The 22,041-nt window shown below is 38.1% G+C and overlaps 1 protein-coding gene across 5 annotated transcripts in view; it reads right to left on the bottom strand.

Annotated features, from left to right (window-relative positions):
• BCAS3 (BCAS3 microtubule associated cell migration factor) overlaps nucleotides 1-22,041 on the bottom strand; it is a 1,469,256-nt gene that overhangs the window by 87,009 nt on the left and 1,360,206 nt on the right. For 3 of the 5 annotated variants that reach the window (XM_040336914.1, XM_040336915.1, XM_040336916.1), the window contains one exon: nucleotides 21,225-21,392. In XM_040336914.1, coding sequence (XP_040192848.1) covers nucleotides 21,225-21,392 — 168 coding nt within the window. Of the gene's footprint in view, nucleotides 1-21,211; nucleotides 21,393-22,041 lie in introns of all 5 variants that reach the window. The other 2 variants (XM_040336917.1, XM_040336918.1) reach the window with 1 other exon arrangement.

The raw sequence follows: 22,041 nt of genomic DNA, 5'->3' as shown, positions 1-22,041 counted from the left end.
AGGGCAGGTCAACTGAGCATTTAACCCTTTAAGCACACAAGTGTGGTAGACTCCACATATTTTTACAGAAACAAGCACCAATCTCAGTATCCACTGTTGCGATTCTGACTTTTAATAAAAAAGGTCTGCATAACTACTTGCTGCCATGTCCACACAAGAGTATAATCTAATGCAGCGTACACACGATCATTTTTCGGCATGAAAAAAAAACAAAGTTTTCGGCATGTAGAAAAAATGACGTTTTTCCAACTTCATCATTAAAACGACGTTGCCCACACACCATCGTTTTAAAAAAAATGCTTTAGAAATGCGCGGTGACGTACAACACGTACGACGGCACTATAAAGGGGAAGTTCCATGCGGATGACGCCACCCTTGGGGCTGCTTTAGCTGATTCCGTGTTAGTAAAAGACGATTCGGGCTTTTCTGTCTGTTACAGCGTGATGAATGTGCTTACTCCATTATGAACGGTAGTTTTTCCAGAATGAGCACTCCCATCTCATAACTTGCTTCTGAGCATGAGTGGATTTCTAAATGTCGTTTTAGACAACACACGATCATTTTTTACAACCCGAAAAACGACATTGTTTAAAACGTTGTTAAAAAATGCAGCATGTTCGGAATTTTTTTTTTCATTTTTCAGAACCCGAAAAATGATGTGAAGCCCACACATGATCATTTTAAATGACATTCTTTTAAAACAATGTTTATTTCGTTGTATGCGCCATAAGATTCAGCTTAATAAAATTTATAATAACATTTATAGAAAAGAAAAGGAAAATATTATAAGAAATAGTTGCAGAAAGGATAGTATGAAACAGAAATAAGCAACAGTAAAAATGTATTAAAGTGATACATAATTAAAGGAGATGTAAAGGCAGAAGGTTTTTTTTATCTTAATGCCTCCCCAAAACCCCCCTAATTACTTACTTGAGCCCAATCACTCTCAAGCGATGTCCACGAATGTCTAAGCCACCCGGGACACTCCTTCTGATTAGCTGAGATACGGCTGTCAAAGTTTGTCAGCCAATCAGGGAAGAGAGGGGGCAGGACTCCATGTCTGAATGGACACACGGAACTGCGACTCGGCTCCACCTAGTGCTCAACACAGTTCAGATCACCTATTGCAAAAGTCAGTGGCTCTCACAAAAGAATCGTAAGCATTCCTTAATAGTTCCTATGGGATAATGAGGGTTTCTAGTCGATTGTGCATCTTTTCTTGTCCTGGACAGGGTGTCATACAGTTTAAGGAATACACATCTGTGAAGCTGACCTACAGCTGAACTTCACAGACTTAAGTTTGATAATTCTTGCTGTAACAAACTTACAAAAAAAAAAGTAGTAACATGAATGTAGAAAAATATACAATTCTGTTAGACACCTAACATGACTATATTACAAGGTCCAGAAGGCTGGTAAGATACATTAGACTTCCTGGGAGAAAAATAAATTAGACGATTAATGGATTTGGTCTCTAACTACTCATAATTCAATTCTAAAGAATGATATGCTAGTATTCATATTGTGGAGCATTGCCCTGTGGAAATGTAGCCCTGCTAGTGGAATGGAACCCTTCTAAATAAGGACATGGGGGATATTAAAACCCCCCGCTAAAAGAATATGGGCTGCACCAAACAGGTTTGTCAACTGCAATATATATATATATATATATATATATATATATATATATATATATATATATATATATATATATATATATATATAAAAAACATAGTGGGGATAGTTGAAGGTGGCAAATACAGTGCCACGATCACCAGTGCACAGCATCCTTAAGCACATGTATTAGTACATATATGTCCTTCGGATCCAGTCTGAGGTCAATGGGTGGAACGTTAAGTAATTTATGAACAAGTACACTAACTCCTCTGGCATATTTGGAATAAGTGGTATAGTAATGGACATCCAGTGATGTCTTTCTCAGTCCCAAGATTTTATGACTCAATAAATGGTTTTCATGAAAAATACAGATCTGGAGAAAGTACTTTTTAAGATAGGTAAAAGCCAGAGTCTGCTTAATCTTTGAAGTGAGGACATGGATATGTGAACAAACCATGAATACACTAGGCATTGGAAAAGATTAGTGGGTATAGAAAATAATCACATGTTGTTACTTTGCAGCCTGAAATGAAGACAGACACAGTTTTCAGTGCAACTTGTAACATCCAAGTCAGAAAACAAAATAAAAAATAAAAAAACAGAATCACTCAGTTGGAAAAAAAAATCACTCCCTTCCTAAAAATGACTTGTAAACTCAATCAGGTATAGCTAATCACCTTCTCAATGTCACACAAAGCCATTTGACATTGAACTGTGATCGGTTGTGGTCATTTTGATTAGCTCAGCATTAAAAGAGCTTTCTGGGAGCTTTTTAGCTCCTGGTAATGCAACTGAAGCAAAAAAATCAACTATGGGTGGCAAGGCATTGTCAAAAGATCTCTGGAATAAAGTTGTGGACAGGTACAAGTCAGGAGATGGATACAAAAAAAGTCAAACGCTTTATCAATGCCTAGAAGCACAATGAAGTCTATTATTAAGAAGTAAAAGGAATTTTAGTGCAACACAGCACCTCCCTGTATCAGGACATCGCTCCAAACTGGATAAAAGAACCAGGAGGAAACTGGACAGATACGCCACCAAGGGGCCTACAGCAGTTTTGAAGCAATTGCAGGAAATTATGACAGAGTGGTTATTGTGTGCATGTGACAACAATATCCCAAATTCTCCACAAATGTGGCTTGTATAGGAGGGTTGCAAGAAAAAAAAGTCACTCCTCAAGAAAGGACACATGCAACTTCTCAAGAAAGGCCACATGCAGCAATGACTGAGCTTTGCCAAAACGCACCTTGAAGATTCTGAGGCCACATGGAAAAAAGTGTTATGGTCAGATTAGTGTAAAATAATATTATTTGTCCAAACGATATGTCTGGCAGAAATCCAATACAACTCACCGTCTAAATAATACCATTCCTACAGTAAAGCATGGAGGTGGTAATATCCTGTTATATGTGTGTTTTGTATTGCAGCAGGGACTTTAACACTTGTCAACATAAATAGATGGGGCAAGGAAAAATAGATGGGGCAAAATACTGTTAAATTCTTGAGGAAAATCTGCTTCACTCTGCCAGAAAGCAGTAAATGGGAAGAAGGTTTACCTTCCAACATGACAATGACCCAAAGCACACAGCAAAAATGACCACACAGTGGTTGAAGGATAAAAAGGTTAATGTCCTTGCATGGCCTAGTTAGAGCCCAGACTTAAACCCCATTGAAAAACTTGTGTAATGGCTTGAAGGCTGCAGTCCACAAACTGTCTCCATCAAATTTAACTGAACTTCTGCAGTTCTGCCAAGAAAAGTGGACAAATATTGCAAAGTTTAGATGTGCAAAGTTAGTAGAGACATATCCAAACAGACTAAAGGCTGTAATTAAAGCAAAAGATGGTTCAGCAAAATACTGTCACAAGGGGGTGATCCTTTTTTCATCTCAGTGATTCTGTTTATGATTTTTTATTTTTTTTCTGACATGTTGGTGTTATATCTTTTACTTGGATGTTATAAGTTGCACTGAGTAGATACAAAAATAATGTCTGCCTTCATTTCAGGCTGCAAAGCAACACAATTATTTTCTATAACCGCTGTAGTTTGCCAATTTGAGGACACAAACAGTATGATCAATGCAAACCTTGGAACAGGAGCTATGTGGATTCACAGGTGGACAGATATTCTATCTGGTGTCTTACTTTGGATTCTCTGAGGGACTAGTTAGTGTGGTGCACTCTCTCTGTAGCAAATTAAGCGAGACCACCGTTACATCATATGGCCATAAGAAAGTAATATGATTCTCTAAGGGGTCTCCCAGCAGACCATTCACAGTGAACTATGTCTCCAGCATCTCGGCCCATAGTCAGAGAAGAAGTTGGCATGTACGGTGTCCACTTTGCGATGTATCCATCAGAAGGGCTCTACATCAGCATAGCATTAAAAGAAGGATAGAACAAAAGTGCACATTTTGCTGGAGTCCTGACTGAGAATAAGCCAGGCAGAAAAGTAACAACCTCAGGTAAATGGTATAGTTAGGGCAGGAGCCTACAACCCAACGTTTTCAGGTTTAAAAAAAAATGATTGAGCTGAGGTTTATACTGCATGTGCATGTGAAACTCTTGTTTGTGGCACAGTAATTAAAGACACCCCGTCACCAGATCAAGCTTTTTTGTTTAGTTGTTTAATAAAACATGCATAACAGATATATGGGTGCTTTTTCTTTTATGTTTCGAAAAAATAATAAGAATTTGACACTTCTGGATCTTAATATATTCCAGCTTTCCACACAGCTATCCTGCAGCACTTTTTTTTAGCATTGGTGTCACTGGTTCCCAAAAACGTGTCAAAAGTATCAGTTAAATGTACGATATGTCCGCTGTAATATCCCAGTCCGCGCTATAAATCGCTATATATTCTTATTGGGATTTTTTTTTTACCAAAAATATGTAGCAGATTATATTTTGCCCTAAATGGATGAAGATTTTTTTTGTTATCGGATGTGTTTTATAGCAGAAAGTAAAAAAAGTATTTTTCTGTTTATTGCGCAAAAAATAAAAACCGCAGGGGTGATCAAAATAGCACCAAAATAAAGCTCTATTTGTGGAAAAGGACATCAATTTTATTTGGGTACAGTGTCGTACGACCACACAATTGTCAGTTAAAGTAACGCAGTGCCATATCGCAAAAAGATGGTCTGGTCATGTAGGGGGGTAAATCTTACGGAGCTGAAGTGGTTAAAGTAGTATTGGACCCTCAGTTTTTTTTACCTTAACACATTAAGCACAACAAAATAAACATTCTCCAGTAAACCATTTGTTAAAATTCTTACCCCAACATTTGCTGTTTCATTTTAATGCTGCCAGCGCCTGCTCTCTTAGTGCTGCTTGCCTGAACTTAACAGTGCAGTCTTGTCTGCTAGCTTGCAAAAGGAAGAGAGAGGAGAAGGGAGGGGAAGGGTTGTGTGTTTCTATTAATGTACACAGCATAGGAAGATACATCTCAAGCCCCTGCATACAAGCGAGACGCCATAGTATGCTGTAAGAGGAAAGAGCCACCCTGAAACAGGAAACCTGGAGCAGCGTTCATGGCACCAGCTTAAACATAAAAAAAGATAATAATATAAGGAAGCTGCATACTCACTAAGTGATTAAATCAGCTGCTGAAAGTGCTAAAAAAAAAACTGAGGCTTTAATATCACCTTAAAAGTCAAGCTATGGAATCCAATCAGGACTCAGGAGCAACAGCAATTGTAAACAGCTAAATATTTGTATAAGTATACAATTATTTTTTTTACGTTTTTTAAAGGCATGAACAAAAAAAAAAAAAAAAACACAACAAACTCATCCATGGACACCACGTTTCCAGTGTCAAGGAAAGGCTTCCCAAAGCCCAAGATGTTACAACCTTCTTACATAGAATGTTATACAGGATTTGAAAGAATAACTGAGCATGCGCATTCATACAAACACACACACTCCACTGCTGCTCCTCCTTCTCCCAAAACAAAATAGAACAATTTGGGAGCAGTTTAGAAATAACAAACTGTTAAAAATTACCAAGGGGAAAATTGGAATATGGAAACCTCAGCCAAGTAAAAAATAGAAACAGCAAGCCAAGGTTGCCATATTTTGGTAAGTATTTGGGGCAAGTTTTACTCATGTAGATCACTTTGTATTTAGGTAAAGCAGAGTTCACCAGAAGATAAATCTGCAGTACCGTAGGAGGGTTTGCATTTTTTCAATTCAACAGAATGACCTTGCGAGCGTAAAAGAGTATCAGGCAAGCCATATTACTAATGTGAGTTCTTAGTACAAAAGCATTTAGAATACCCAGTAAACCCACCTCTGGGATTTTAGGAACCGGGAGGTTCATATTAGTGTCCAGACAAGTAAATAAATAATTTCAAAAAGTTGAAAGAGCAGAACATGGCCAAAACATATGTAGATGATCAGCAGAGATTTCCCCACAACAGGCGAAAGAGGTCTGTTCCTACAGCCACATTCAAGATAAATAAGCAGGTGTATAATGAAGGTTATGGAAAAACTGAGTGTGTTCATGAACAGTACTGATGTCTTAAAAACAGATCGCCGTAGCTTATTCCCATCCTTCTTTTGTGAGAGCTGGACTACACAAGAGCCATTTCTGGTGTGAAGCCATAAAGGGGCTCGACCATATGGCCTGTAGGTTGCATAATAGAAGGTAGTGACTAATTTAGTATATCCCGAGTCATACATCAGGTGCTCCAAGGGGAGCTCAAATGTCAGACCCATGAATGATGTCCTGATGTCATGACTGAGTGTAGCTGTCCTTCAGCTATAGCGTGGGCGCAAAGGGGTAATGAAAAAGTTGTCATTGATTTGATACCTCTCTAGAAATTAAATTGCCATTGTTGAAAACTAGGAGACATGGATAATACCTTTACAACACCACCAGTTAGAATCAGGATGACCCCAGAGTTCTTGCAGTTTGTGCTTTTGACATAATGGAGTCCTGGGTGAAATACTGGGTGAGGACAGCATTCTCGGACCTCATCAGAGTACTTAGAGCAGCAAGAAGGTACAGACCTTTAAATATCCTCTTTAAGAACTGAGATTGATCCCCAAAATGGTGACATTAAAGTGGTGGATGGATTGGAAGAGGTTGAATGTTGCCAATATATATGTAAATCGAGAAGCAAGAAAATACTTCAGTATGGGAGGCTTGTAAATAGAATTTGGCTAAAAGCAGCTGGGTAATATTCTAAATAAAGGAAAATAGGATAGACTCTAATATGGAATAATGTTTTGGGTAAGAGTACTGGGGATGCCCTAAAGACACAAGGAAATGTGTGTAGAAATATAATTTTAAAGATATTTAATAAGATTAAAGGGTAAAGAAGACCATGTACACAACCTAGTCTCAATATGCTGCATATAGAAGCGTTAAGAGGTTCAAACTCAACCAAATCGGCGTGAATGTAAATATGGAAAGGTGGAAGATATATGCAGTTTAGGGTGTTGAAGGTAGGTATATTGCTGCTTAGAACCTTTAGAGAAGGCGATGGATTTATCCCAACTCACTCTAATTCTGGAGACGTCCCTGAACTCCTCCCCAACATGCATTAGGCTACAAAATGAAGCATTTGAAGTGTAAAAAGAAAGCTTTACCTTCAGAGGGCCCTAGCAAATGACACCCACAGTTGGCATCTGGTGAAATGCCAACACCAATAGCTCCATAGCTATAATAAATAAGAGTAGCAAGAGAGGTCAACCTTGTCCAATACCCCTCTGGAGGGAGAAGTCATTAGATACATCTTTATTAGTGTGCACGCACGCCCAGGAATTAGTGTATTGGAGGTGGACCCACTTAACAGATAGAGGGCTGAAGCACATATGAGACATAGTTTCTCAAAAATAAAGCCAACAGACAGTGTTGAATGACTTTTGGACATCCAATAATTTAACCAGCCCACTCTAGTTTAACGGCACTGATATGAAGATACAATCAGTGAATATTGTCATAAGTGGTCTTTCCTGGCATAAATCCGGGTTGACATGAAATAATAAGGGACAAAATGACCTTGTTCAGATGAGAGGAGAGCACATTGGCTAACACCTTGACATCACTAGTCAATAGTGAGATAGAACAGAATGAACTGCATTGCAATCGATCTTTACCAGGTTTAGGCAATAGACCAACAAGGGCTTCAGCCATAGACTCAGGACGATTGTTGGCCATAACGGTTTCAAGAAACAGACTATACAATTTAGGGGCAATGAATGTCAGCATAACCTTGATACCACTCTACAGGTAGACTGTCCAGGCCTGGGGTTTTAATGGATGGAGAGAAATGAATAGCATCAGTGACTTTATTGTTAAAGGACAATGTGATAGGCTAAGAAACCACAAGAAACCAGTAAAAGCCATTTAAGAGGGCTGAAAAGGGTATGCATACAGTGTTACATAAAACTAAATAATGCTGCATTGTCCTTCAATTGGTTAGTTGTAACAGTACCGTTAAAAAACACAATACTGGAAATAGTGGCGTCAAGGTAAGTATATACAGTGGATATAAAAAGTCTACACACCCCTGTTTACATGCCAGAGACCTGACATTTTAACAAATGAGACAAAGATAAAAAATTTCAGAACTTTTTCCACCTTTAATGTGACCCATAAACTCAGTTGAAAAAACAAACTGAAATCTTTTAGGGTGGAGAAGTAAAAATAAAAAAACCTGGTCACATAAGTGTGCACACCCTCTTATAACTGGGGATGTAGCTGTATTCAGAAGCAAGCAATCACATTCAAACTCATATTAAATAGGAGTCAGTACACACCTGCCATCATTTAAAGTGCCTCTGATTAACCCCAAATAAAGTTCAGCTGTTCTAGTAGGTCTTTCCTGACATTTTCTTAGTCGCATCCTACAGCAAAAGCCATGGTCTGCAGAGAGCTTGCAAAGCATCAGAGGGATCTCATTGTTAAAAAGGTATCGGTCAGGAGAAGGGTACAAAAGAATTTCCAAGGCATTAGATATACCATGGAAGATAGTCATCATCAAGTGGAGAAAATATGGCCAAACAGTGACATTACCAAGAACTGGACATCCCTCCAAAATTGACGAAAATACCAGAAGAAAACTGGTCAGGGAGGCTGCCAAGAGGCCTACATTAAAGGAGCTGCAGGAAAATCTGGAAAGCACTGGCTGTGTGGTACATGTCACAACAATCTCCCGTATTCTTCATATGTCTGGGCTGTGGGGTAGAGTGGCAAGATGAAAGCCTTTTCTTACAAGGAAAAACATCCAAACCCAGCTAAATATTGCAAAAACAAATCTGAAGTCTCCCAAAAGCATGTGGGAAAATGTGTTTGTTGAAACAAAGGTTGAACTTTTTGGTCATAATTCCAAAATGTTTGTTGTTCAACTGAGTTATACAGTTTATAAGTCACATTAAAGGTGGAAAAATTTCTGAAATAACTTACCTTTGTCTAATTTTTTTACATCACAGAAACCTGACATTTTAACAGGGGTGTGTAGACTTTTTATATCCACTGTATTTATTTACAATTTAGATTGGATCAACTTCTGACAAAAAAAAAACCTGCACATGGTTACAGCACAGGTGATCTGCCATCCCCTCTGGACAACACTGAAGCCCAACGTTTCCATCAGGAAAGTCATGGGATATTGCTATGTACACGCATAGGCAAATTGGGTCCGAGATTACTTTATTTCAGATTTCACTTTAATCAGACTGATAAAATATGATTGATAGGTTTGGACTGCTGCAGTTTCCACCTTGCCTTGTTTGGAAAGCTTGAATATAACCAAGGCTTTCTTTGAACATAAACATGTTCCAAAACTCCTTGCACCCATCACAATGTATACAAGGTGCTTAAATATATTAGCATCTTTCTTATAAATATGTTATACTTGCATTTCCGTACAAAATAATATAATACACATGTTTAAAAACAAAATGTGACAGTTTGTTACTGGCACACCCAAAAATATTAGAACCATATTCAGATCTGTTAGCTCTCTCACATTGCCTTTGAAACACTTGAAATAATACTGTATGTTGATTGAATTAGTATTGAAATTAATTTCAAACATATGTACAATATCCTTTTTAATTGTGTTGCAAAATCTTTGAAATGTGAGTCTGTTTTAGTGCATTTCAGTTAAAATAATAAAACTTGCTTTAACATTTACAGAAACCTATTTCATTCCCCTTCTCCTCCTCAAAGCAATCATTCTTCCCTATTTTCTATAATTAGTAGGAAGTATAAAGAGAGAGTATATGTGTTTATAGGGGTACAATTTCAGTGGTTTATGAATTTAATATAAATTATTACAAAATGTTGCTTGTATCATGCTCCACATCAAATTGTAGAGCAAAGGGAACTGGTGATGGATGTGGAGTAGCATTATGGCAGTAAGTGAAAATTAGCGTTTGGTTATTGAGAAGGAGTTAGCAAAATAAAAGATGATTGTTCATTGGTTTATATGGGTTACTTGCTCCTTGGCTCTTTAACCGCTTGCCGACGGCCCAATGTACATGTAAAGTGGGGCCGCGGCTCCTACAGGCAGAATCTGGGTTTGTGGCACAGCGGGAGCCAATCAGCGGGGACAGCTGTCTGTCTATATAAACAAGGCAGATCGCTGTTCTGTGACACGGGAAGGCAGATTCTGTGTTTCTGCTAAACAATAACAATAACATGGATCTCTGTGTTCCCACAGTACAAGCACCTCCCACACAGTTAGAAAGCACTCCCTAGGGACACATTTAACCCTTTGATCACCCCGGATTTTAACCCCGTCATTAGTAAATTGACAGTGCACTGATCACTGTATTGGTGTCACTGGTCCCCATAAAGTGTCACTTCGTGCCCGATTTGTCCATCACAATTTACAGTACCGCTACAGGTCTCTGATTGCCACCATTCTAGTAAAAATAAATAAAAATTCCATAAAAATATTCCATAATTTGTAGATGCTATAACTTTTGCGCAAACCAACCAATATACAGTATGCATATTGGGATTTTTTTTAACAAAAATTTTTTGCAGAATTCATATTGGTCTAAGCTGATGAAGAAAATAGATTTTTAAAGTTTTATAGCAGAAAGTAAAAAATATATATTTTTTTTTCAAAATTGGTCTTTTTTTGTTTATAGCCCCCAAAAAAATGGCAGAGGTGAGCAAATACCACCAAATTTGTGGGGAAAAAATTACATCGATTTTATTTGAGTACAGCGCCGCACGACCGCGCAATTGTCAGTTAAAATAGCGCATTGCTGTATCACAAAAAATGGCCTGGTCATGGAGGAGCCATCCTACAAAATACCTCTTATTATTCCTTATTTAATTATGTAGTTTATCTGGAAACTGATGAGCTACTGTAAGCAATAGGCATAATTAACAAATCTAACACACCAGGAAAAAAAAGAACTTATTTTTAAAAAAAAGCTGACAGTTATTTTCAGCTGATTCCAATGAAATTGGAAAATAGCAGTCACATGGCTAAAATAAAAAAAACCTTATCCTCGTGTTAAAGCATTGTGAATTGAGCCTAATGACTTTAAAGCAGATCTCCACCAAAGATCATAAACTCAAGATCTCAGTAATAAGTATGTTAAACCTTCCTTTCTCTTAGGCTCCATTCTCACTAGTGCGACTTCAAAATTGCAAAATTTCCAGTGTGACTTTGCAGTGTGACTTTCACGTGACAAAGCTCCAAGCATCCTCCATCTTTTTTCCCCAAGAAATTAAGGAGTTTTAATTTGCACACATTCCAATGTATTTTGAATGGGCCGCAATGCAACAAAGATTCTGCATGCCTTGTTTTTGTAATGCGTGGAAATTTTTTTTACATCTGTGCACTAGGGCATGTTACAAATAGTGCATTGGGGTGCTACTCACAATGAATGGCACCACAGCACATCACACTGCAGTACACGTACTGCCATGTGCTTGCGGTAATGTGAAGTAAAATGCATGTTTTATGGCATGTTAATGCAACACACCAGTGTGCACCAGCACTTAAAGAACTGAGACCAGTGTAAAAGCCATTCAAACAATGTGATATATGTGGCCCCAACAATGTGGAGGACTTCACAATAAATGTGGACCTGCCCCTTTAAGTGAAAATGTCCACTTTAGACAAATAAAGCAATAAAAAAGTAAGGCGTTACAATAAACCACAAGTCATTAAAAGTGATAACAAATATTGCACATGAAAAAATATGTGAAAATATGAAAATAGATCTAAGTTTCCAATTGTATAAATTAGCCCTTTTCAGAAGTCTTCCAATTACCATGCTCACAAATGTATGATGACCATTCTTATACAAGTGCCCCACCATGACGTGTAAAAAATGCACATTTACCAACCTTGAGCCTTTAATAGGTCTTAAACACCTACTCCCAAGAACTCCCTGGAAGGCACTGATAATAAAGTGTGAACTTTGGTGGTTGTTTAGCTCTGCGAGATTAAGTGCATAAACCGTAACGGTGAACAAAAAGGGTTTTTATTTGTGACCAAACCAAAAACAACGCTTTCTTCAGCACACAGGGAAAAACATTAAAGCAAAAGTCTGCTTGTCTCCGGCATTAATAAATAAAAGTCTGTTTTTCTTCAGCACAGCAATAAATCAAAACAAAGGCACATACGGTTTTAGGAGAACTTCCAGTCCTTGCTGACCCTTTACCAGCTTCTCAGTAGTACATAGCTTCTGCAGACAGGTGCACTCCCATACTCCTCCACACCCTCTATCAGCACTTCCTGTCTTTTAAGCTGGTTTCCTGGAAGTTCTTAACTCCCTGTGTGCTTGACTGCCAGAGGTCAGGAGAGGAGGCTCTTTCCCTCCCGAACGTCACTTTAGAGCCTCCGAAATTCCGGGCCCCAAATGACACTAACAAGGACAGAGAGGACGGTAGGCCCGTCCTCTCTGGATCAACTTTCATTTCCCGGAATTTCTCACCCCCTCTGGGTGACCTCCTGAACCCTACACCCTTGCCTTAAAGGGACCAGACTCCAAATATTGGCGCAACATAGAGTCCGTCCAGGACCCAACCCTGGTGTCCTGTACTATATCCTTACAAGCAGGCAACTGGAAGGCCCTGGCTACATCACAAGCGTCAAGAAAATACAATAAGAAATCCATATTTGGAGCGTTTGCTGGCTTTGGATCCCATACGCTGACCTCAGATGACTACCTGAATTAGGATATAAGGAGTACTATCAGCTATCATCCCAAATGTTTAAGGCCTATTAAAGTAAAGGCTCGTCGTTGGTGAGTATGCATTTTATACACACTGTGGTGGAGCACTTGTATAAATAAAAATACCATAAAAATATTCCATAATTTGTAGATGCTATAACTTTTGCGCAAACCAACCAATATACAGTACCATACCATACAGGTCACCATACATTTGATTGCACGGTGATTGAAAGACTTTTGAAAGGACTACGAGAACAAAGCTATTTAGGTATTTAGAGTCTTCAGATTACAATACAAGTGACACAGGAGGAGGAGCAGTGTAGGAGAAGGAACTGGCAGTGATTATTTCCTAACTTTAGACTTTGCTGGTAATGCTGTCCAAGGGCCAGGAGAGATGGGGTGGCCAGCATGACACCCCCTCAATGTGCGGCACCCAGGGCGGACCACCCAATCATCAATCACCATCCCCACACACATACGCCGATAAATACGATAGTTCATGAGGGTAAACGTCCATCCTTGCCATTAACGTCCCGTTTTCGTTTTTAAACGGAAACGGATTCGATTTTCGTCAGTTGACGAAAATTCGCTGTACTGTTAGTTTTATTTTCATCACTGTAAAAAAGACACTGACAAAAATTATGACAAACGTTTAAGTTGATGAAATTAACACTGCTGGCTGGAGAAATCTGCTACATTCCTTTTGTAGGCTGAACAAAATCAATCTATGCATGTACAAGAAAGCAAGGCACCTAGGTAATGGGAAGTTATCATTTAATGATTTTCTATTTTAAAGTTTAGATACACTTTAAATACTTTAAGAATATTCTGTTTCTTTTCAAAACAGATAACACCTAGGTAACATGTTCTGCTCAAAGCTGACACTTTGGAAGTAGAACAGGAAGTGTGTTAAGCTAATATTATTATTATATCATTCATTTTAAAACCTGTTTTTGTAACCTAGAAGCAAAATTTTTCTTTTTCATTTATCGTTGATGTAACACTATCCTGTTCTAATCTCTATGGTATTTCTACAGATATTTTTTCAGTGGTAAAAATTAAGATCCACAAAAATGTCTTCAGCAGTTTTAAACTGAAACATGTTTGAAAAAAAAAATCCATATTTATTCTCAAGACATCTCTGGTTCAACTAATGAAAATGCCAAGTGGAAAGGTTTGGTCTTATTACTTGTATTTTTTACATAAAGCACCTGCATACCAAAAGCCCTGTAAAACAGTCTACATGATGGAATAATAATTGCTTGGGAAAGGATAACCTCAAGTTACACATTTTTATTTTCACAAATGAGTAATACTCTAAGAACAGCCAAGGACATGGGCACTGTGTAACATAACTTGAACAACTGCTGCTGATACATCTACAGTAGCAATTACCATCACAAAGTTTTAATCCAAGTAGTGGATACACCAGCCTGGGCTGATTTTAATCATGGGGTACCACAGCCAATCAGAAGTTGGCATTCAACTGTCTAGTATAGGCAGACTAAAATAAGACGGCTTTCAGTTAGCTACTACTGTATATGTGACTTTACATTGCATATTGTAATGAAGCTCAATAAATTGCAGATTATAAAATTAGGGCTGTTACTGATCAAAATGTTTCTGTTCGATTAATCGTTTTTTTTATTTTTATCGATTAATCGACTAATTTGGATTAATTATAACGCACATACAGATCCAACTACTTTTAGCTGATCTCCTTGCAGACTGATTCCCAATGCATCTACCAACCACTGGAAAAATGGATAGCAGGATACAAAAAATTCACAAAGGCAGTGCTCGATGGGAATAGCATTAAAACTTTTATAGTCTTCAAGTAGGTAACCAAATAAATATTGCACTGGAGATAAAATCGATGTAGCTACATAAACTGTAAAAATGGTGCGAGTAATACCAAACAGTACCAAAAGCAGTCATAAAAACATGTAGCTAAGTATGATACTGGTATAAAAATGTGTACAACGATACCACTGCTAAATCCAGATGAGGAGAGGTTAACATCAGTCCGTCGGCATGTAGATGTCCCATGAAGGGAACTATTACAACTCCCAGTGGATGGTTGTAGAATCCCAGGTTGATAGAGGGAAGTGATAGGGGGAAGTGTAACAGCCCTTGCGTGTGGCAGATAGTAAGGTGTCGCCGGCATGCAGATATAAAGGCACAGCAAAGGAGCCCTTCAGATGGACACGGCAAGCCCCGCCGGTGTCTGTGACGTTATTGGATCTCCGACGGAACTTCCTGAAGGCCCAGAAGCCGGCGGAGAGGTGAGTACCAATCAAAAGAATTTTAATCGATCAAAAAGATTTTGATCGATCAAAAAATGTAAAGATTAATCGATTAATTAAAAGTTAATTTGCACAGCCCTATATAAAATGTTTTCACTGGTTAAAATTCACCATATAAGACCATAAGACCATACAAGTTTTAAGGAACTTTAGGAAATAAAGAGGACAACTGCAAATTATACTTGTGTCACCTTAGAACTATGCAAGTGAATTTATTTTAATTAGATATAAGATATAAATGTTTTTGATACCACCATACAATAGCAAAGTACTTATTCACTAAAAAATTAGTAGGAAGCAAAATAGCACTTCACATAGCAACCAATGAGAATTACATTTGTACCGCTATGACATTACCATAAGATGTTCTGACCAGCTGCCAGAAGCTACAGCACTTTGCACTTTGTTCCTTTCTACTAGCTACTGAAAAAAGCTGGTCATAGATGAATCTAATTGGCCGGTTCAGCAGAGACCAGACACATTTTAATTCATGTGTGGCTAGCTGAACGGGGGAAAAAAATAAAAAAACCTACCCATCTCTGGTCAGCACAAGTCCATAAGTACTGAAATCTGGAAATTCACGAAATCATAGGCGTCAGTAAGAGTTTATCATTTGTTCCTACCCTTAAGCCCTGTACACACGATCGGTTTGTCTGATGAAAACAGACCGATGGACTGTTTTCACCAGACAAACCGATCGTGTGTGGGCCCCATCGGTTTGTTTTTCCATCTGTGAAAAAAAAAAGAACATGTTTTAAATTTTTCCTATGGATAAAAAACCGATAGAAAAAAAAAACAATTGTCTGTGTGGAAGTCCATCGATCAAAAATCCACGCATGCTCAGAATCAAGTCGACTCATGCTCGGAAGCATTGAACTTCCGACACCGCGTTGGTTTTTTTTCGGATTTTTGACTGATGGTGTGTAGACAAGTCTGATGAAAGTCAGCTTCATCGGATATCTGACGAAAAAATCCATCGGACTAGATTCCATCAGATATCCAATCGTGTGTACGAGGATATACAGTAATTTTTGATTTGTTGCTACTCCTTGCTTTATTTTATGCCTTACAGAATATGATTGCACATTCACAGCCAGATATTTACTAAGGATGTAACAGGTTCTTGCATCATTGGCAAAAGTTATAATTTAAGATGACAAGTTGACTGACATGCAGTGTAGGGCTAGATGTAGAGATATCCTTGTATGTTGAATAATCACCATCACTGTTCCTTTTCCTGATTTGTCCTTTTACTTCATTCTTATGGAAAACACAAGCATTATAAGGGAAGAGTCACCCATGGTACTACAGGATGTGTTTAATAAGATTCATGCTCACTTTTGTGAATGTGTCATACATGTAGTAAAAATACCATAGAAAAGGGAATGATTGTCATCTATTATTAACATATTTGCAACAGGTTATAACATTTCTGTAAAGTATAAAGGGGCACTTTTAATATTTTAAAATGCATGTTTTCATATTAAGTTCATCTACAGTATATGCAATTTAAAAACAACACAGTCATCATAAGCAATGTTAATGTTTCCACCAGTAGAATAGACACAAGTTTGACTGGCTGCCTTAAAATTTATAATCCAAATTCCCACAGGTCTCCATTAAAAGTTTAGATATCTCTGGCTCACAGCTCACAAGGTGCCTATAGGATTTGTGCATACCTGTGATTTACATGGTGGGTGCATACATTATTTTAAAGTGATACTAAAGTCTCAGTTTTTTTGTTAAAAATTACAGACATGTTATACTTCACCAGATCCTCCACTTCTTGGGTCCCTCTTCAGTGTTCCTGGTCCCTCCCTCTTGTTGGGTGCCCTACAGCAAGCAGCTTGCTATAGGAGCACCTGAGTGAAGCCGCAGCTTTGCATGTCCATTTAGACATGGAGCTTCTGCCTGCCCCCCTCCTCTCTCTCCTCATTGGCTCACTGACTGATTGACAGCAGTGGGAGCCAATGGCGCTACGCTGCTCTCTCAGCCAATGAGGAGGGAGAGTCCCGGACAGCCAAGGATCTTGTGCAACATCGCTGAATCGAGATGGGCTCAGGTAAGTATTAAGGTGGCTGAGGGAGCTGTGCAGAAGGCTTTTTTTTATCTTAATGCATTAAGATAAAAAAAACCTCTGTCTTCACAACCACTTTAAGTATAAGATCAGCCCATTCTCTATTTGTACCTATTGTGGGAGGAGCACTGGGAAAGTTGGTCAGCTATAACAATAGAAGCTGGCCTTATAAAGCCTGATAATGGTATTGCTGTGGTGATCCTTTATATGATTTTTTTTTTTTGGGGGTGGGAAAAGATGGAAGAGACCCGCAGGCAGAGAGAGAAAAGAAACTGTGTGATGGCAGCCTTGTAAGTAAAAAAAAAAGCTTTTGGTTCCTTGGGCTGGTCATGTATCATAAAGTGCTGGGCAGGCTATAGATTATTTTGTGATTTATGTATTATTTTCTCTGTACAGATGCTTCCTAGATTTAAGTACCTATGAGCCAGATCCACGTACAGCGGGCGCAACTTAATTTTTGGGATTTAAGTTACACCGCCGCAAAATTTCTACCTAAGTGCCCGATCCACAAAGCACTTACCTAGAAATTTTCAGCGGTGTAACTTAAATCCGTCCGGCGCAAGGCGTGCCCAATCTAATGGGGCGAGTCCCATTTAAATTAGGCGCACTCCCGCGCCGGACGTGCTGCGCATGCTCCCGACGCGATTTTCCCGACGTGCTTTGCGCAGTTACATTGCGCCGGGTAAAAAAAGTTGCGTCGGGAAAAAAAAGAGATGCGGCGGGAAATTTTTTTTTTTTTTTAAAATTGGACAGCGTCGTGGGAAAGAAGGGTCTACTTTTACATGGTGTACTAACTTTACACTTTGTAAAAGCAGCCCTAATTTTGCATTTGCAAACTAACAACTTACGGAGACTTCACGAAGGGAAACCGCTTTGTGGATCTCCGTAAGTGCTAATTTGCATACCCGACGTGGAATTTCGACGAGAATTGCCCCCAGCGGCGGCCGAGGTACTGCATCCTAAGATCCGACAGTGTAAAACTATTACACCTGCCGGATCTTAGGAATATCTATGCGTAACTGATTCTGTGAATCAGTCGCATAGATAGAAACAGGGATACGACGGCGTATCAGTAGATACGCCTGCGTATCCCTTTTGTGGATCTGGCCCTATGTTCTTTTGAAATTCTTTGTAGAAAAATAAATAAAAAATCAAGCCTGATGACCCTAACAGACAATGGAAGCAAGGCTTCTATCACCACAACACCTAAATGGCACCTGTTTGCATTAAAGCAAAATTCTAATGTGAGTAAACCCTCAGATAGTTCATCATTATGAAGAAACAATATACACTTGACTGCTGACTTTGTCTGAATATATGCACACAACGCCAAGTTCTGCACATACATACTGCAGAACATAAATGATGGAAGCATGGAGACATATTTATGGCTTAAGAGGTGTATACAGCATGTTATTGCAACACCAGTTTGACTAATCCTACAAAGCATCATAAAACACTAATTAAAATATAAAATACAACTGAACAACAAAGACAATTATAGATTTTGTCACCACAGAGTGAAAAAATAGGACAGTAATAAAGACAATGGTCTCTGGCACACCATCAAACACAAGCTAATAAAATAACTAAGGCAGAAACATCTAGCCTCCATAAATCATGTCAAGTGTTTCCTTGCCAGCACATCCTCTATGCCAAACCTATCCTTTGTGCCTTTCACACATGCTTACATGACACACTATAAATCTGGCAATTACATGGCTTTGGAATCAAGTCAGGCAAAACTAAATTTAATCAAGACAGACGGATGGATGGGCAGACAGACAGCCGAGAGATGGAAGGAAGATGATAGATTTTTTAAAAATAAATTTATTCAGAAAATAAATTTGTCACCCAGCTTTTGTTTTTAATATCGAACAATCAAAACCAACAGGAAGGGGTGTTTTGAATTACACTTTCATTCCAGCTTCACGCAGTGGGAAATAATATACAAATATGTGTTTCATCTAAAACTGATAGCTAATGTAATGGATATTATTATTACTATTATTATTTTATAATAAATTTGTGCTGCACAGTATCACACTGCAGTTGAAATTTTTTTCTAACTTGCTGTGAGCTGTAAGAATAAACCTTAACTATTCAATTTAAGCAATCACTAAATACTTAAAAAAAAAAAAAAAATTAGATTGGAAGGAAATGTAAATCAGTGGTGATAGTAGCATAGGTCTTTAGTGTCAGGGAAAATGTTGTCTGATATAACAAAGTGAAAGCAAACTTCTCTACAAGAATCGAGAAGCACAACATATATAAGTGTCTCTAACATCTCTTAACCTCTTGTGGGGAGGTCAGCTTATTAGATCTATGAAAACAAATGAGATTATTTATCTATATAACTGAACATTTCAGAGATGGATTACATTGGGATTAAAGAGCCAAGAGGAGTTCAGGAGATGTACAGACCACAGAGAGCATAATGTGAATTTATTTCACAACCCTACTGCTAATGTCTACAACATTCCTTGCATTTTCATCAGCCCTTTTATGTGGTGGAAGCTTAGATGCCCATGATGGCATCACTACGTGCCAACTACTTGCAAAATGAAAACCTTAATGCTGCATGTCAGCACCATAAACGTCAGCAAACTATTAAAGGAAACCTAGGTATTTGCCATATACTTCAGTATATGTATAGATGTGAGCAGCCTGTTCATACCCTGTACATACCCTGATACTGTGTATCCATCAATTGATGCTTTAAAGGACATAATACTTCAGTAGAAGTGACTACACCAGCAGACATACATGGGAATTGTAATTTCCTTGTTGTGCAAGTTTTCCTATTTAGTAAACATATCCATAAACACAAAAAGATGGTTGAATTTATGGGTGGCTGCAAACACCCAAGGACTTTATTCAAGAGGGTGCAACAAACAAGGTTAAAAAAAACAACACAATTTTTTCCACTGATATATATCCAGATGGACTGGATAACTCCCCCTTACAACCTTCACATACATTATTATGCATGCATGCATAGACATTAACATGGAGACCCAAGCAGCAAGAGGACATATGTCCACAGAGCCATAAAGACCTTATTTATATTACAAGGGATGTTTACATTCCTTGTAATAAAAACAAAAAGTGATAACAAAAATAAAAATTAAGGAGTGTAAAAAATAAAATAAAGAAATAAATAAATAAGAAACAAAAAATGAAAGCACCCCATCCCTCTATGCCCGCGTGCAGATGCAAACGCATATGCAAGTCGCGCATGCATATATAAACGGCGTTCGCACCACACAAAAGGTATCACCGCAAATGTTAGAGTGATAGCAATAATTCTAGCACTAGACCTCCTCTGTAACTCTAAACAGGTAACCTGTAAACATTTTTAAAGTGTCGACTATGTAGATTTTTAGGTATTGTAGTTTGTCGTCATTCCACAAGCGTGCACAAATAGGGTTATATATTGTGTTTTTTTGCATATAAATTCATTAAACTGTATTTTTCTAAAATGATTGCTCAAATATTGTGTGACATAAATTATTGTAATGATTGACATTTTTTTTCTAAAAACACACACACATATATATATATATATATATATATATATATATATATATATATATAATGTTTGGGGTTTCTAAGTAATTTTTAGCAGAATAATGCAGGTTTAAACTTGTAAACAAAAAGTGCCAGAAAAGGCTTGGTCGGCAGGTGGAAACCTGTTGCTTTACTCTGCATAGGTAAAGTACAGACTTACTTTGGGCTGGGTTTACACTTAAAGTGGATGCGGCTGACAGCAGGGGTGTGGGGTGTCCCTGTTCTCCGTTTCGGGGACAAATCAGGCCCAAATTTTTGCCTGAAACGCACAGGACCCCTGTACAATTCGCTCCGCAGTCACCCCAGAGATGTGTGAACCAGATCCATTGAGAGCAAGTCACAATCTCCTGTTATGCAAATTGGATTCCGGAAACCTGCATAATTTGAATGTTATCATGCTTCACAATCATTGAACTAAAAATCTGAACAATGCAATACATAAAACAAAAACAATTTCAAAGAGAATTGTGGGACCTCATATCACACCTCTTTTTTGTACCTGTTCCTGATACCACCACTTCTCGGTTAGGGGACTCGGACATAGCGTCAGCCAATCGCTCACGGAGACCTTCATCTGTGCTTTCAATGGAAGAGATGTGGCGCAACCCAAAGCTCTCAGGCCAGCTCCCACACACTTCCAGAAGAGTGACGCTACGATCATAGGCTCCTAGAATAAATAAAACAAAGTGATTAATCTACTTTTGCTTTTCTCCCTTCTTAAATCATAAGTGACTCAAATGTGTTATATTTAAATGTTTATATTAATTGCATATTTTACAAATCATTTAAATTAATTAACAGTTTATTCCATCCAAAAAGTAACAAAATGCATCAATTGAGTCACAGTTAGTAATTTCCTGTTTAATTTTATTTTTCACAATTTTTTATGTAAACAACATACTACAAAACAAAGAAATTTAACATGTAGATTATACTATTTTTATTTAAGGTGCGTTGAAGTGTGGGGCCACAAACATTTTTGGTCATAAGGTAATACAGTGGTAATAGGGGTCTATGGGTTTGGTATATTGAGCATATCATGCCATTCCCATTCTGTTGCCTGTAAAATGGGTCATTTCTACAATGGCTGCAACAACATGCAAGAGATACGAGCACTCCTCAATAGCCTGCGTAAAGATTTCCATCTCATCAATGACCCTATCTTATCATTACCTGCATAAAATATATAACCTAAAACCCTAAGAACTCTGATCTCTGGATATCACACATTCCTTGAAGAATATCACATTTCCCATAAATGTTGGAAAGATAGGGCCAGATCCACGAAGCGCGGCGCTTCTTTACGGCCAGCGTAG

This window comes from Rana temporaria, chromosome 2 (genome assembly GCF_905171775.1).
Source record: "Rana temporaria chromosome 2, aRanTem1.1, whole genome shotgun sequence".
Taxonomy (NCBI): Eukaryota; Metazoa; Chordata; class Amphibia; order Anura; family Ranidae; genus Rana; species Rana temporaria.
Note: the sequence above shows the minus strand (reverse complement) of the source record. Positions and strands in the feature narration are given on the sequence as shown.